General features: G+C 43.9%; 1 protein-coding gene across 1 annotated transcript; it reads left to right on the top strand.

The window, feature by feature from the left end:
* The first annotated feature begins 14,114 nt into the window (after positions 1-14,114).
* On the top strand, positions 14,115-16,108 carry LOC124681049 (probable 2-oxoglutarate-dependent dioxygenase SLC1). Its single transcript, XM_047216020.1, has 2 exons — positions 14,115-15,020; positions 15,854-16,108. The coding sequence occupies exons 1-2, from the start codon at positions 14,115-14,117 to the stop codon at positions 16,106-16,108; spliced, it is 1,161 nt and encodes a 386-aa protein (XP_047071976.1).
* The last annotated feature ends 971 nt before the right edge of the window (positions 16,109-17,079 follow it).

The following is a 17,079-nucleotide window of genomic DNA, read 5'->3' on the forward strand; positions in this document are numbered from 1 at the left end:
ACAGTGGTCTACCAGCATTCGTGTCTTCCCAAGGTGGTCACACATGGCTCTCGTCAGCAGCGACGTTATAGTATTGAAAAAACTCCGAGAGGTGGAGCAAAATAGTCGGAAGAAAAATTCGAGAGCTGAAACAATACATAGATGGAAGAAAAGTTTGGGAGCCTATGTCCAGATGCAAGCACCTGTTCATATATATGCTCGGGGGCTACTCTTATCAGAAGTATTATATATACTTCTGCAAGATAACGTGATGAATGTAAAATATAGAGTTGATCAAATAACAGAAGTTGATCCTACAACCAAGTGCAAACACTCGGCCGTAGCCTCGAGGGCTACTCTCATCAGGAGCACTGGTCGCGCACCCGATGAAATATAGAGAAGAGGACAAGGCAAACTAATAAGTCAATATAGAGTTGCAGTCGAAGAACTTCTTTCATACATCTTCGAGTTACATATAACTCGTCACGTACTCCCATCGGGAGGTCAAGATAACGTTTCATGGGTCAACACGATAAAGTAAAGAATTCCATCAGCCGAACAAAGGCGCTCAACAATATATTCTCAGAACGCGTCCGTCGCGGTAAAAACTCTGAAGGTAAGACCCCGGGATCCGTCCTGTGTGGCGTGACATCGCACCCTAATGCGCTCTCCCACTTTATCCGCATCAACAGATGCAAAGAAAAATCCCGACGGACGCTTTAGGTACTCGATAAAATATATCTGATATTCGATTCACGATAAGTCCTTAAGCGGCACGTGTCGAATTACGCCAGTATCCCGGGTTCGAGTCCAGGGACTTGATCTTGAAGTAGGTTTGTGCGGATTTGGCACAAGAGCAATTAACTGGTACCTGATTCGTCAGAAGAACCAGCCTCATTTTCCGTTATCCCTGTACAAAATAGACATTGAGCGAAATATTCGTTATGATTCGAAAGTTTTGCTAAATAAACATATGATTTAGTTTTAGGATGGAGATTTTACTCGATTGTACGATTCAAGAAAAATCTAGGGGGTTACTGATATATGTATGCCTAGCAGACATGTCGAATAAAGTACCCTGGTTATATAAAGAGGACATGAAACCTACAGACCCGAAGCTTTGGATGCCCAGAAGCCCAGAGATCTTCGGATAAAGAAAGTAGAGTTGTAGTAGGAATCTTGTACCAACATAGGAAAGGCCCAATGCACCTCGGGTAATTTGTAACTTGTACGACATGAAAATCCTCAGCTCCACCTCCTATATAAAGGGGAGCCGAGGGAGAAACGAGGGATCGAAATCTTTGCCACCAGAACCACCGTAATATTGAGTCGAGCACCTTTGTCGGCCGAACCTTCGAGATTTACTTGCCCTATACTACTTACGGAACCCTAAGTTTACAATCTGTAGGTATTGAGGAGTTAATCCCTCGTCACACTTTCGTATAGGTATTACTATTGTAATTCATAATGCACTCATCCTGAATCCACAAGAATGTGTATGGCTCCGCAGAATAAATAATCATATCCAGACATCATATTGTATTGGTTCATTACTCATTGGAATCACCAACCATTATCTATGATGAAGATAATGTTGTTAAACGTAATATGACAAAACATATTGCTCCAAAATTGTTCTTTCGCAATGAATTACGGAAAAATGGAGACATTAATGTTTTGCAAACAAAATCATGTGACAATCTTGCAGCCACTAATTATTTACCAATGGCTTCATTTTAAAATTTTATTCACGGCATTGGTATGAGACGACTACGAAATTTGCAAACTTTAGGGGTAGAAATTTCCTAAAGCTGAACTTACAATAAATAAATATTGTACTTTTTTCCTAACGAGTTATCCAATAGATTTCTTATTTTAATGAGGCAATTAGTATAACAATGGTACATCAAATTTCTATTTTTCCTCCTTATAGTTTCCCACAGGATTTTGGAGGAGAAAAGTAAACGCAAGATCGAAGATTCTTGAAATTTGAAGAATAAGGACTATCAAAATTTTCTACCACTCAGGACCCTAAAATTTCAAAACATTGAAGATTTCAAAGGCTGCGTTTGTCGGGGGGGGGGTAGTATTAATTAGCATATGTTTAGGCTAAGTAGACAGTTAGTGTTGTATTGATAATATTTATGGAATGTTCCACTTAACAGTTAGAATCATGATGTTATCGATACGTGCCATCTTTGAACCGTCATTGTGCCCTTCCGAAGAGACACAAGTACTTGTAACTGATAGTGTAAAGCGTCGGTTCAGAACTTATATAGGTGAGCAGTATATCAATAAAGATCACTCATTCACTTTGGATCTCTGTTTCTTCTCACAACGCACTAACATAATACCCAACGTAGAATAAAAACCATAATGCACATCGCCTACGTGGATTTTGTTGAAAGTACTCTAGCTTGAGGAGATAATATGCATTATGTTAGTTAAGAATTTAATATCAGCTACAGTGGATAGCAGTGTTCGAGGATATAAAAATGTTGTCATGACAAATATGAGCCAAACCCATCATGCCACCATTCAGCATTGGTCACAAAATTGAATACATGCATCAAAATATAAAAATATACTATGCACATGGTATTTCATTAATACATGATGAGGTTCGTACCCTAGAGGTGTGTCCGGCCGCATCCAAACCAGCCTTCCAGTGGTACTAGTATGCCCTAGATGTGGTGGGCCTCCAACGGTTGGAGATGGATGAAGCCTCGTTTGATGCCACTGCGGCAGAGACATCCTATGTAGCCTGTATGATTATCAATGGTGAAGAAGTCCATGCAAAGCTCACTCTTCAGCTCTTGGAAGAGGATCTCAACAAACTGGTTGATGAGAAGTGGTGTTGGCGAGTGCGCTAGATTAGTGAATTTGATTTCGCAATCGTGTCCCCCCAGCGCATCTAACCTGCACATTTGCAAGAGAGGATGTGGAGTCACTCTCCCGCTCAATAATGTGAAGGTCATATTTGTTGATCCAAATATTGATCTGAAAGCTCTAGTTACTCTTTCAAAAATCTGGGTTTTTCTCTCCGATTTTTCGGATTGCCTTCGCAAGCCGGAGTTGGTCATGGAAGCTACTGAAATCATCGGGTGCCCCCGTATGGTCAACGAGGATTCCCTGTCCATGGCGAGGCATGTCCACATTTTGTTCCACTCTCAGGCCCCATACAAGATCCCCAATTTGTGCTCCTTTTCAACAATATGTAAGGCTTTGAGATTGGCATGGCCTCTGAGCCAGTGATCTAGGTGGATCAAGGGCCCAACCCCCGGCCTCGCCCTAAGAACTACCACAATGATGATGAAGATGATGAAACCCAGGATCACGGCAGGTCGGGTCCTCACTAGAAGTGCGGCAGATTGAGGGACAAGACCAAGGATCAACATAAGGAAGTATCAAGGAAAGAGCCTAGGGCAGAAGATGCTCAGCATGATGGACAATAAAAGGTTCTGATGGTCAAGGCCGCTCTGTGGAATGATGCACCTTCACAGTACACCATTCTAAAGGGCTACTTGAAGGTGACGGGCAAGAAACCTTCTGGCAGGCAGTCCGTGAGTAGTAGCAGTGTGCCCCTAACCTCTGCGAAGGACCACTCAAAAGCTTGCCTTCGTGCCCGGTAAGATCAAAGTTCATTTTATGCCTTTCAATAAGTATAGACCCAATATCTCCATGGATGATGCTTTTGATATGTATATGTTGTATCAAGGTACATTTGATGAGGGTTGCACAATCCTTCCCCATCCTTTTGTCCTCTCAGGAACCATCCCCTGTTGGAATATCTCTTGCCTCACCATCCATTCTAAGAACGTGCAAGCTTGGAGCTGAAGATCGCAAGGAGATGGGGTGGGAGAGCCCCAGGGCTAGGAGTATGACAACATCTCGCTGCCTCCTGCATTGCTACGATGAAGAAAAAGCAGGACCAACAAGTTGATGACCCGCTGGTAGCTCCCTTTGGCAGTAAGACTATCGCGGGGTGATACGTCTCCGACGTATCGATAATTTCTTATGTTCCATGCCACATTATTGATGATATCCACATGTTTTATGCATACTTTATGTCATATTTATGCGTTTTCCGGAACTAACCTATTGACGAGATGCCGAAGGGCCAGTTCCTGTTTTCTGCTGTTTTTGGTTCCGGAAATCCTAGTAAGGAAATATTCTCGGAATCGGACGAAATCAAGGCCCAGCATCCTATTTTTCCACGAAGCTTCCAGAACACCCGAGAGTCGCCGGAGGGGGGCCACTGGGCCCCCAGATGACAGGGCGGCGCGGCCTAGGGGGGGCGCCCCCCTAGTGTGTCACCGCCTCGTCGCCTCTCCGACTCCGCCTCTTCGCCTATAAAAAGGTCCCTGACCTAAATCCACGATACGGAAAAGCCACGGTACGAGAAACCTTCCAGAGCCGCCGCCATCGCGAAGCCAAGATCTGGGGGACAGGAGTCTCTGTTCCGGCACGCCGCCGGGACGGGGAAGTGCCCCTGAAGGCTCCTCCATCGACACCACCGCTATCTTCATCAACGCTGCTCGTCTCCCATGAGGAGGGAGTAGTTCTCCATCGAGGCTCGGGGCTGTACCGGTAGCTATGTGGTTCATCTCTCTCCTATGTACTTCAATACAATAATCTCATGAGATGCCTTACATGATTGAGATTCATATGATGATGCTTGTAATCTAGATGTCATTATGCTAGTCAAGTGGGTTTTACTTATGTGATCTCCGGAGACTCCTTGTCCCACGTGTGTAAAGGTGACAGTGTGTGCACCGTGTGGGTCTCTTAGGCTATATTTCACAGAATACTTATTCACTGTTATGAATGGCATAGTGAAGTGCTTATTTATATTCCTTTATGATTGCAATGTGTTTTGTATCACAATATATCTGCGTGCTACTCTAGTGATGTTATTAAAGTAGTTTATTCCTCCTGCACGGTGTAATGGTGACAGTGTGTGCATCGTGTAGTACTTGGCGTAGGCTATGATTGTGATCTCTTGTAGATTATGAAGTTAACTATTGCTATGATAGTATTGATGTGATCTATTCCTCCTTTCGTAGTGTGAAGGTGACAGTGTGCATGCTATGTTAGTACTTGGTTTGGTTATGTTGATCTGTCGTGCACTCTAAGGTTATTTAAACATGAACATCGAATATTGTGGAGCTTGTTAACTCCGGCATTGAGGGTTCGTGTAATCCTACACAGTTAGTGGTGTTCATCATCCAACAAGAGAGTGTAGAGTCTAGCATCTATCTATTTATTCTGTTATGTGATCAATGTTGAGAGTGTCCACTAGTGAAAGTATGATCCCTAGGCCTTGTTCCTAAATATCGCTATCGCTGCTTGTTTACTCGTTTTACTGCATCTCTACCGTCTCGCAATATTACTACCATCAACCGCACGCCAGCAAGCACTTTTCTCGGCGCCGTTACTACTGCTCATATATATTCATACCACCTGTATTTCACTATCTCTTCGCCGAACTAGTGCACCTATTAGGTGTGTTGGGGACACAAGAGACTTCTTGCTTTGTGGTTGCAGTGGTTGCATGAGAGGGATATCTTTGACCTCTTCCTCCCTGAGATCGATAAACCTTGGGTGATCCACTTAAGGGAAACTTGCTGCTGTTCTACAAATCTCTGCTCTTGGAGGCCCAACACTGTCTACAAGAATAGAAGCACCCGTAGACATCACGGGGCCGCTGCCGCTGCCCATGTCCTAGATCACCTCCTCCTTGACTTTGATCTCTGGCATGCACACACAGCAGTACGCAGGGCGACAACGCGGACGCGGAATCTATTATGCAGAAGGCCATCCATAAGGTGGCAGTCTGGAATGACACAGGTACCACTCCGATCCCTCCTAGTTCATCGTTCGTGGTGTTTACACCTCTGCTCGATTCTCACTTTATGAAAGTATCTTACGATAGTGCTATTATTTTTTATGCTTCCTTTGGTTCTCCAAGTGAACATATCTAAATAATTTATGCAAAAGAAGTGGCATAAGCCTTGTTAATTACCTCAAGCTATGTTTGGCATCAACTATCACCCATCAAGAAGGGGCTAGTGTGGCCACTTCCTCTGCAATGACTCATGGAACTAAAAATGAAATGACAATGATCATATCCCTCTAGTGGTGCTTGTAGCATGTGCCAAGAAACGTAAAACTGCGGCCTAGGTGTTGGGTCCACATACTAACTTGAAGCACGGGCTCGTTTAATTGGTACAAAATGAGGGCCTTGGGGATGAACTATATGGGGCTTCAACAGGAAGCTCCATCACTCCTAGCTGCGGGATTATCTTAAAAATGAGAGGATTACCATCTTATGTATGCAAGAAACCACACGACATAGCTTCGCTGATCATGAACTCTAGAGTTTGGAACTTTGTAATAAGTTCCATTGGAGCTGGGCACCGTCTGATGGTCGTCATGAGGTATGCTCCCTGGCGTCAGGGGCATCATTATGGAAGTGGGAACCATTGATCAAGACCACTTCTTTATTGGTGCGTTGGTTTATCATCGTGCAACCAAATTAAAAATCGAGTTCATTGGGGTCTATGGCAGCTCTATGGCTCGGCCCATCACTCTAACGCTGTGTTTGGTTCTGCTTTTCTAACCTGATTTTAGTGTTTGAAAGTCAAAAGCCAACCAAATGAGTATTTTTTTCATAGCTAATTATTGAAAGCTAGCAGAATTTTACAGTGTATTTTCCGCAGCAGCCTCGCCCTGCTTTCACCGCGGTGGAAACCAAAAACCACTAGAAATTACCCACCTCTTCCACTAACAAGTGGATATCGTTTCACTTGTTTTTCTTTTTCTACCGAGCTATATGATTCACTTTCGCTTTCACCGGACACACCGAGGATACACACCGCGCATAGGACACCAGGCGCATGTTTGGCCGCTAGCCTCCCTCTAATCCGTTCCTTCTTCATCTTCCCCTAATCAAGGCTGGCAGACCTCGTCGGTTAGTGGTATAGCTCCTGTTTCACATTAGTCATGGGGAAACGGAGAAGAAACAACAATAACATCAATTGGCCATGGCTCCTGTTTCACTTGGACCAAGAAACAAAATAACCTGGTCATGAGTGTCAGTTGGAAAAAATATGTGTGTACCAACTTGTTGGGACTCCAAATGCAGAGTGTTGTAGCAAGCGTATTTTTCCCACAAGAGTGTCTCGAGGGTTTATATAGAACTCTCGGGAATTGGCTCAGAAGCTGAATTTTTTCCTTCTCATCCAGCAACCTGCAAAATAAAGTTCTTGCTTTGTGTCTCCAACTCTACTGTGTGGTTGTCAACACAATGTTTCATATTAGTAATAGGAAATACAAGTAACAAATAAAATAAATTAAAGTAAAAAAACTTAAGTAAACTAAGTAAAAACAAGTAAAGGCTAAGGGTATTTGAGTTTTGTGTGTGTATGTAGAGATAGTATTTTTTTCGTATTTTCGGATTAAATAATAGTATAAAATATAAAGCAAGGCAAAAGGCAAATGTATTGGAAAGGTATTTCTAGTGATTTAAAATGGACCGGGTTCATGTGTTCACTTGTCTACTATTTTTTAAGTTGTAGTGGACACTAACAATTCAACAATAGCATAATATTAATGGAACTTCAATATGTGTTTGATAAGCATTCATATGGGCATTACATCGTAACATAGAGATGATGCAATATATCCCTCCTATACTCCTCAAGAAAGGAAAAATCTAAGCAATCTTGAATTAAGAATCAACAGAGTATATCCTTAAGCAATATGACATAATGATTGAATATGAAATATGCTACCTTGGATAAACAAGATTATCACAATGTCACATGATAAATATAGCACATGTATTCACTTTATTCCTAGTGAGGCAGCAAAACAAAGGTAAATACCATTGTAGATCATGAATTTGTTGTCACTATTCAATCACCACCACCATGGTGCTCCATCTAATACATACTTCTCCCATACATGTTCTTGCGTACAAGTTGAATCACAACAAACACTTAAGAACGGGGTAAATGATATGCATCTATCAATACATCTCACACATAATAGATTCCAATCTGATAGACCTGGGTGCGAGCTGAAGGGGCTTTCGAAGTATCCTGGAGGTTGCCCATGTTGTCGGTCAACAACGTCGCTTTGTTGTATCTCCTGGATGGTTGGTTTCTTCATCTACATTGGAGCGCCCTCATATATGCTCCGCCTGTAGCTGTCACGATATCTTCTCTCTGGGAAATTGAGAGGCTTCTCTAGTCTTCTTGCAGTGGTGTGTATCAAGATTGATTCTTGGTTGTTTTCGGATACTTAGTGAACTTGTCCCTCTGGTGTGAGTGGGCGTGACCCTCTGCTGGTGTTTGTTATGTGGTTCTCGTCCGATGCTTGCTAATTAACTCGGAACCTTTTTCTTAATTAATAATAAATAGTAAAGAAATGCTTTATTTTTTTAATTAGGTGTAATAATTGCTGCTGTGAGATTGATGGCCCGTCGAGTATATGTTGATGTGGCTTTGTCGTTTAAGCTTTGGCTGGGCTGCTGTAAAAAATCTTTGTACTCAATTTTGATTTTAGTAACATATAAGCTGAGCTATCTGAATTCGTCCAATAAAAGACATAGTCAGCGAAAGCTTAAAAGCTGGTTTATCCCAAACAATTCGTAGACAGGAATTGTCACATACTCCTTCCGTCTGGTAATGCATGACGTTTAAACAGGCTAGATTAGCTAGCTAAAACGTTTTATATTTACATGCGTGTCTTTTTCAATATATGGAGGCAAGTACGTTGTAATAGTACGTATACCTATGTGCGACATGCATACACGAATTATATATGTAGAGTTTGCAAAGTCATTAGCCAAGTAGAAATGTACACGTATTTGTGGACAAAGGAAATCGTCCGTTCAAAAGAGAAAGACAACAAAAAGATAATTGGACAATTTCAACGTACCCCGGCCGTGACGATAAGTAGAGGAGGGCTTAATTGTCCGTTGACGTCAACAAGATAATATATTGTAGCGTGTGATAACACATCTATACTCTAGGTTTTCCTAGCTAGTTTGTCTGGTCCGGCCTGGTGCAATTTTATGTGTGACGACCCAAATTCAGGGCGTTGACAAATGTATGTGCATGCATGGGCGTACTACGTGGATACTTTCCATATAGTCCATCTAGATCGATCGAGGTGTACAGCTGTGTGACAATTTTTCTTCAAAAATCCCATCAACCCATTAATAATCATTACTAGTATATACAACTCAAAAAATAATGAAAATTACAAGAAAGTATTTGGACCACCTAGTGATGACTAGGCACCAGTGGGAGTCGAAGGCGTGGCGTCGTTCTCGCCCCTCCATCGAGTCGGATAAAGCTTGTCGTAGTAGAGCTGGTGTAATAGACATATGAAAAGTCTCCCTAAACAGACCATCACACCCGAGCAACAACCATCGTTAATGATGACAACCGTAGATTGGAAAGACTAATCTAAAACCATAGAAACGAACACAAAATTCGACCAGATTCCATGAGATCTGTCGCGTACATGACTCTACGCGTCCTCCGCCGATACTAGAGGCACCACTGGAACAAGGATAGGACAAGAAGAGGACCTTATTCTGACTTCAAGATGTTGCCACCACCTCACCATTTTTAAAAAATACTAAAGATAACTTAAACGAAGAGCACGAAATTCCTTTCGACAAAGGATCATGGTCCGTCACACCTCCAAAATTACAAGACCATCGAAGACGGACCGGACCAACAGGTACGCCAACGAGAGGAACAAAAATGGTAGATGTGTTCACTTTGGCCACCTCATCGCCTTTGTCCTGGACTGGCGTCCCCTCTTTTACTTCATCGTTTTAATTATCCGGGAGTGTAAAACTTGCAGCTGTGTGACACCTTGCTGAGTATTTCAGTGACCAATCAGTTCGATGAAGAAATGTTTCTCGTGCAAATTTATAAGGCTGGTCATAGTGGGGAGTAACTTAGACTAGTAACATATGCCATGTTACTAGTCTAGGTTACTACCTTCATAGTGGATAGTAACTTATATGTGGTGTCATACATTGTGTCATTTATTATGTTGTAGACTCATTTTGTCTTGGGATGTGTGATATTATGGTAACATAGCTAGTTATCACCTCACTCTCTTTCTTCATTTATTGACATGCCATGTCACCAAAATGCCTTCAGATATGTGATGTTACTAGCTATGTTACTCCCAGTATGAGCAGCCTAAGTACTCGTGTACATGTATCAGCTTGTTGTTGTTAGTTTACCGGTGGAAATGTGTAAGGGAGGTCAACGATATCCTAGTTTAACGAGTCAAATGAGCATGCACGTACGTATTATTATTCCATAGGTTGTATTCGAAGAGATACTTGAGGTTTAGTTTTTATTAGGCGCGCGTGTGTGCGTTATGATTGGATGAAAAGTAGTACGTATGCTCTTCGTATTTCTCGAATAAACTACACTGCTCTTGTTTGTTCGGAAGGTAGACCACGTATACTTACAAGTTACAAGTATGATATCGTCAAACGGTTCACGAACCTGCTGTGATCTTATTTCTGGTCAACCTTGCTAGCGTTTGCACTTTGACGTAGCAAATACTAATATTGTTTCAAATTTTAAAAAGGAGAGGTTCGGTGGAGAAGAAATATCAATTACTCCACAAACCAAGCCCATAATAAATAGGGTAACGGACACCTACACATGTACAGTTAGTGTGTTGAGCACACGGGCCGATTGTGGTTGGCCCACTGGCTTAAGAGGAGGAGACATATACACAAACTTGTAAAAAAAAAAACACGAACTTGTCAAACTGAAACCAAGCAAAGCATGCACTATGAGAAAAACAGGCGCTGCTGTACAACTAATCTTTGCTATGAGCCCCCGCGCAGCAAAGAAATCTTTGTCGTGCACACCGAAAAAACGCACGTCAAAGAATTATGACACGACAAAAACAGACATGAGTGCACGGCAAAGAAATCCTGCACGGCAAAGAAATAAGACAGCGCACGGCAATGAATCTACACGGCAATGGACAAAGACATCCCACGGCAAAGATTTGATGCACGACAACGGCGCTGGGCATTGCCGTGCCTCACCCTTTGTCGTGCACGTACATCTCCTCCTCGATGGCTAAGTATAAACAATGTACTAAGTTATGGAAGACTTAAGGTCCCCAGCAAGCTCAGAGTGTTCCTTTGGCAACTCGCCCATCAATCTATCCCTAGAAGTTCAGCTCGCCATCATTGAAACATGCCCCCTTCACCTGTATGCACATTTTGTCTGGCCTTTGAAGATGATTATCAACACCTCTCTGTTGGACTATTGATGGCACTACTTGATGAAGAACTTGCTGAGCATATTTCAGTTAACCAGTGCTGGTGCAAGAAAAGATTTTCTTTCTTATTAAGTCGCAACTGCATAAACAAGTTATCTAAGTTGGTGAGACTCTCTAGCCTATATGGACGGTGAGAATGAAGGCAATCAACAAAGCTATTTTTCAGAGCTCCTTCTCTAACTTTATGTTCATTGGTAACTTCTCACTAGTACATAGTCCATTGTGGCTGATGGGATTAAACCCCTGTGCCGACAAGCTAGTCGTCCGTCACCCCGATCTTGTCAGAAATGACTCCAAATCACTAACATGCTTATTGGACCAGTGAGAGCTATAGAGCTCCGTTGGCGGGAGTCTTCTCCAGGGGCCTACTGGAGGGTTCATCTCTGATATGCACCTTTTAAGCGTATGCCAGTAGCCCAATACTATGGAGAAAATTAGGAGTTTTCGGAAATTTTTCCGGTTTCTTGCTGACGGGCGGTCTATTAATCGTTCTTCAGGTGTGTTGTGGTTCCGCGGGGGTTCCTGCCGTCCCTCCATGCCTTTGCAGAGAGCTGCAACTTGAACTTAGGAGTAGGTTTCTCTCAAAGAACTGTCTAGTGGTGCAGCCCCTCTCTACTTCCACTCTGCAGAAGTCTATATATACGAAAAGGGAAACTATGGCTGATAGAGATGTGCATCACTAAGGATGAAATTTTATCCATAGGTATGGGTACCCGTGGGTACCGTACTTGTGTGGGCACGGTATGTGCTTACTTTTATACCCCTAGGTACTACATTTTTCCCACCTGTTAAGTAACGGGTAGGCTACGGGTCTAGCCTTATACCTATAGTATACCCATACCCTACCCATTTATACCGGCACATGAACCTACGGAGGTAATCGGCCCAGTTATTCAGTTTGTGAACCAATATTAAGTTATCATAAATTGTCAATATATCGTGTGACTCGTGCACTTTTGTTGATTTATGAGTTATGAGTCTGATACGGTGATTTGTAAATTATGATAATTAGCATTACTCAACTAGTTGAGTTGACATGATTTATTTTTGTGTCAAATGTGGTATCGATGAATCTAAAATTATGAATAACGTGTGTACTATTTTATCTATCCATTGGGTACCCAATGGGTACGGGTACTCTTCGGGTATGGGCATGGGTAATGTTTCATACCCTTGGGTACGGGTATGGGTATAATTTTATACCTGCTAACTATACGGGTATGGGTATATTATTTCTCTACCCTGTCCGTACCCTACCCATTGCCATCCTTACGCATCACATACATGTTTTACTAGTTGACCGACAGTGATTGAAATATCAAAACTTTGTTTTTTATACTGTTAATATGGAAAAAAAATAACGACTTAGTGTTTAATTAGTATTTGATGTTAATGTATCTAGGGCTTTGGCTTTGTTCTGAACATCGTTTTTCCTGTTTTTAGTGGCTTAGCCTTGTTACTGCGTTGAAAACAAATGTATCTACTAACCAAGGTCTTAACATATCAGAACTATGGGTGGATGTTTTGCTTAGCTATAAAATATGAGATAATTTTGTTATGTTCAGTTGCTGACCGTAAGATTATATAAAATACGAGGTAACACGTCACGCGGGGGAGGGGGGGGGGGGGGGGGGTGATACCACCGGCACACCAATATAGCCGTGCGCCGGAGGAAGGGGCAACAGCTTTGCCTTGGCCGGGACCTGGGCGACCCTTACCCCCGCCCCACCAACACGCAGGAATATAGCCGTGCGCCCCCGGTAGGAGGGCAACAGCTCTGCCTTGGCAGGACCTGGGCTGTAATATAGTACCAGCGTACCAGTTTTTTTTGCGCGCATATGGTGGCTTGGGGCCTATAAGCCTTTTTCTAGTAGTGCTACTTAGAAAGATGTGTGGTGGCGACTTCGTGAAGATGAAATAAAGTCCCCCGTCTAGCCTTCGGTTTGGTGATGCATTTGACATCACCGAAAGAAGTGTGGAGGTTTGTATCCAACAGATCTTGCTAAATTTGGTTTGTGTTCCTTCTGATCTACACATTTCTTCATCGACGATGCTAGACACGTCAAGGGAGCTTGTTCAAATGTTTTCCGTTCTCGTCCCAACATTTGTAACTAAGTCGAACGAGAATTAATTTAGTTCTCGATTTGCACAAATCATAAAGAAAATATGGTTCTTGCAGCCCCATTTACAAATCTCAGCTGCAATCCAACTTACAACCCATAGATGCACAAATCACAATGCAATCAGTTAACTGAGCACTATCTTATAACTAAGCGAATCTGTATATTATGTTCTAGTATTATATTTGTAACGAAGGATGTGTTTCTGTGCCCATCGACTTAGTTTAATCAGCATGATGAAATACTTTTACTAGAGGCCCAGAGCAGGCTTCTTCCCACCTTCGTCATGTCTTTCTGACGGGGTGCATATGCATGCGTAATGCATATAATACGAATATACTATACTTGAAAAGTTGAAATGAAGGAGTGATGAATTAACAAAAGATACCCAGGGTCAAGATGCATGCACATACACGTGGCAGCCCTTAACGTTCTAGCTGACATGGAATACCTGATGTTGCATTAATGAACCAATCAGCACAAACTAGTCAATGGAATGCGAGACGCATGTGGTCGATGCTCTACTTCATCTCCGGCCTCTACCCTCTACCTCTAGTACGTCTAGCTATAAATACACAGCTCTCCGTGCTCCATGTCGCACACCACCCATTGATGTGCATAGCTTGATAAACCAACAAGCTACAACTCATACATAGTGTATTAGTATTGGCCATGGCGATCGTTGGCTTGACGGATGCCGGCGACCACCACCTGCCTCACCATGTCAAGAGCAGAGCCGTCAACGACGAAGCAGCCGCGGCCGATTACTGCCTCAAAGGCGTCAGGCACTTATCCGATGCCGGCATTACCAGGCTTCCCGGCAGGTACGTCCTGCCGGCCTCCGACCGCCCCGGCGCCTCCGTCTGCATAAGCAGCGGCGGCAGCGCGAGGGTGAAGCTCCCCGTCGTGGACCTCGCTCGTCTCCGCGTGCCCACGGAGCGCGCCGCCGTTCTGTCGACGATCTACACCGCGTGCCGCGACTACGGCTTCTTCCAGGTGGTGAACCACGGCGTAGACTCCGAGGCCATCGCCGGGATGCTGGACGTGGCTGCGCGCTTCTTCGAGCTCCCCTTCCCGGAACGCGCGCGGCACATGTCGCCGGACGTGCGCGCGCCGGTGCGGTACGGCACGAGTTTCAACCAGGCCAACGACGCCGTCCTCTGCTGGCGTGACTTTCTCAAGCTCTCCTGCGTGCCGACGGTAGAGGACGTCGTGCCGTCGTGGCCCGACTCGCCGGCCGACCTCAGGGAGGTGGCGGCCGCGTACGCGGAGGCGAGCCGGAGGGTGTTCGTGGAAGTCGTGGAGGCGGCGCTGGAGGCTTTGGGGATCGGAGATGGTGAAGATGGCGTGATGGAGGAGCTGGCCACGGCTGGGTCGCAGATGATGACGGTGAACTGCTACCCGGCGTGCCCGCAGCCGGAGCTCACGCTGGGGATGCCACCGCACTCTGACTATGGGTTCTTCACGCTTGTGCTCCAGGACGACGTGGAGGGGCTACAGGTCATGCACGACGGCGAGTGGTTCATCGTCGACCCCGTCCCGGGCTCCTTCGTCGTCAACGTCGGCGACCACTTCGAGGTACTACTTACACTACTACTGCCATTTCAATTCGTACTGTATATCTCGTACCAATGGACGTACGACAAGCCGACTTGTACGTCCACATGGAATTGACCTTGTTAGGAAGTCGACTTATTTGTTATTTCAGCTAGCTCCCATTTGGCATGTTTGAAAGGGCGTCGATCCTGGTCACGATCTAGTCGAGGCAAAACAAAAATATAGTTGTACATATACTGGCCCAACAATTAAGGAGGTCAAAATTCTCGAGAAATCAAACTAAACTATGTGATCGGAAGACACAGTTCACAGTATAATACAATTTGATAGTGATGCCAAATGACGATGATTGATTGGTTTTTATGCCAGTCAACCAAGTTGAGCCACCTAGCTAGCTCGAACGCCAGTGCATCACCTGCACTATCGTGCTGCTGGGTGTATATATATAGTTATTAATTATATACATATATGTATTGGTACTTTAGCTTATCCTACCAGTAGGTATCAATATTGTATGTATGGAGTATTTAGCCAGCTGACACACCCCACGCGCATGCGCGTACGCTTCACATGATCGATGCGTACAACTAGTAACAGCGATTTTCCGGAGCCACGACGAGACCTCATGTTACGTCGTTGTTTACAATGATATGAAGATTATGAACTTAGATGTGACAAAACTGAACACATCTTCACAAAATAATACTGCATGCATCCACAGCTGCTCAGGGCTGATCTTAAGCATAGAGTATCTAGTAATAGTATACAGATATCATGCCAAGTACTGCACTACTTCGGATTTCTGTAATTAAAACTGAGGTAATAATTGACAGATGATATTTTTTGGTGTGCAGATATACAGCAACGGTCGGTATAAGAGCGTGCTTCACCGGGTGCGCGTGAACTCGACGCGGCCTCGCATCTCGGTGGCGTCGTTCCACAGCGTGGGGACGGAGCGGGTGGTCGGGCCGGCGGCGGAGCTCGTCGACGAGCAGCGTGGCGGCGAAGCGCGGCGGTACATGGACACCGACTTCGCCACCTTCCTCGCCTACCTCGCCTCCGCCGAGGGGAAGCACAAGAACTTCTTGCAGTCAAGGAGACTCGCCTGACGTCGGACTTTCGATCCTCCCTCGATCGCGACTGTGGATTGACTTTGCGTGCGGGATGTATTGCCGTAGGAAATCAAGGGTAGAAGTCAGCACCCCGGCAAACCCTGCTAGCGACGCTTGGCTGGTATTCTGGGTTTCCAGGCTTGGCTGTGACTTGTACAGTTCCTGCTGTTTTTCTACGTAAAACCAATTATGTGTCATCGAAGATGTACTGGATGCACGCAACATGCATGATTATTAGGTTTTTTTTTGGGGCAAGAGTCATCTATATATCCACCAGTTGACCGTAATCAAGTGTCAACGCGCTGGCAGAAAACCATCGTGCCAATAAAGGAAACGGCTAATTTGCAAAGTGTCAAAAAAATTGTGATGTCGGACTCTCGAAAACGTCTTTACCAAAACCGAGTGTCAAAGAAAACACTCGGCTACACTCGGCAAACCTCTACGTGTGTCCATGTGTTTGTTTACACTTGGCAAAATAATTTTAAAAAATTAATTTTAGCTTTTATTTTTTTGTGTAAAATTGTAAATTATGATATAAGCCACCACTTCTTGAGTTGAATTTTTTTCACTTGGCAAAGACTCCTTTACCTAGTGTCAAAGGACGAACCTCAAAAAAAGCCGTCTTCATCGAGTTTATATTTCCTTTTGCCGAGTACCCATGACACGTCAAATCTTGCTGCACCACCGTATCTGTAGTTCTTGGCTATACCCACAAGAGATTAAAGAAAAGATTGTCTAATAAGTATCTAACCGGATTTCAATCACGATGTCCATTGGATTTTTATCCTTGTATAAGTGTCGTGTAAGAAAAGACAGCAAAAAAAAACAATCATCACAAAACGGGCCAAATATCTGAATGTTGCCGTCTTGAAATCAGCTAGCTCCAAGTTAGAAAAGTTTAAAAGAAAATATCGTTGCTGCTAACTTTACTAATTAATCTCAGCTAGTGTGGATGTCAAAGTTCATGG

Source organism: Lolium rigidum, chromosome 1 (assembly GCF_022539505.1).
Source record: "Lolium rigidum isolate FL_2022 chromosome 1, APGP_CSIRO_Lrig_0.1, whole genome shotgun sequence".
In the NCBI taxonomy this organism is placed as follows: domain Eukaryota; kingdom Viridiplantae; phylum Streptophyta; class Magnoliopsida; order Poales; family Poaceae; genus Lolium; species Lolium rigidum.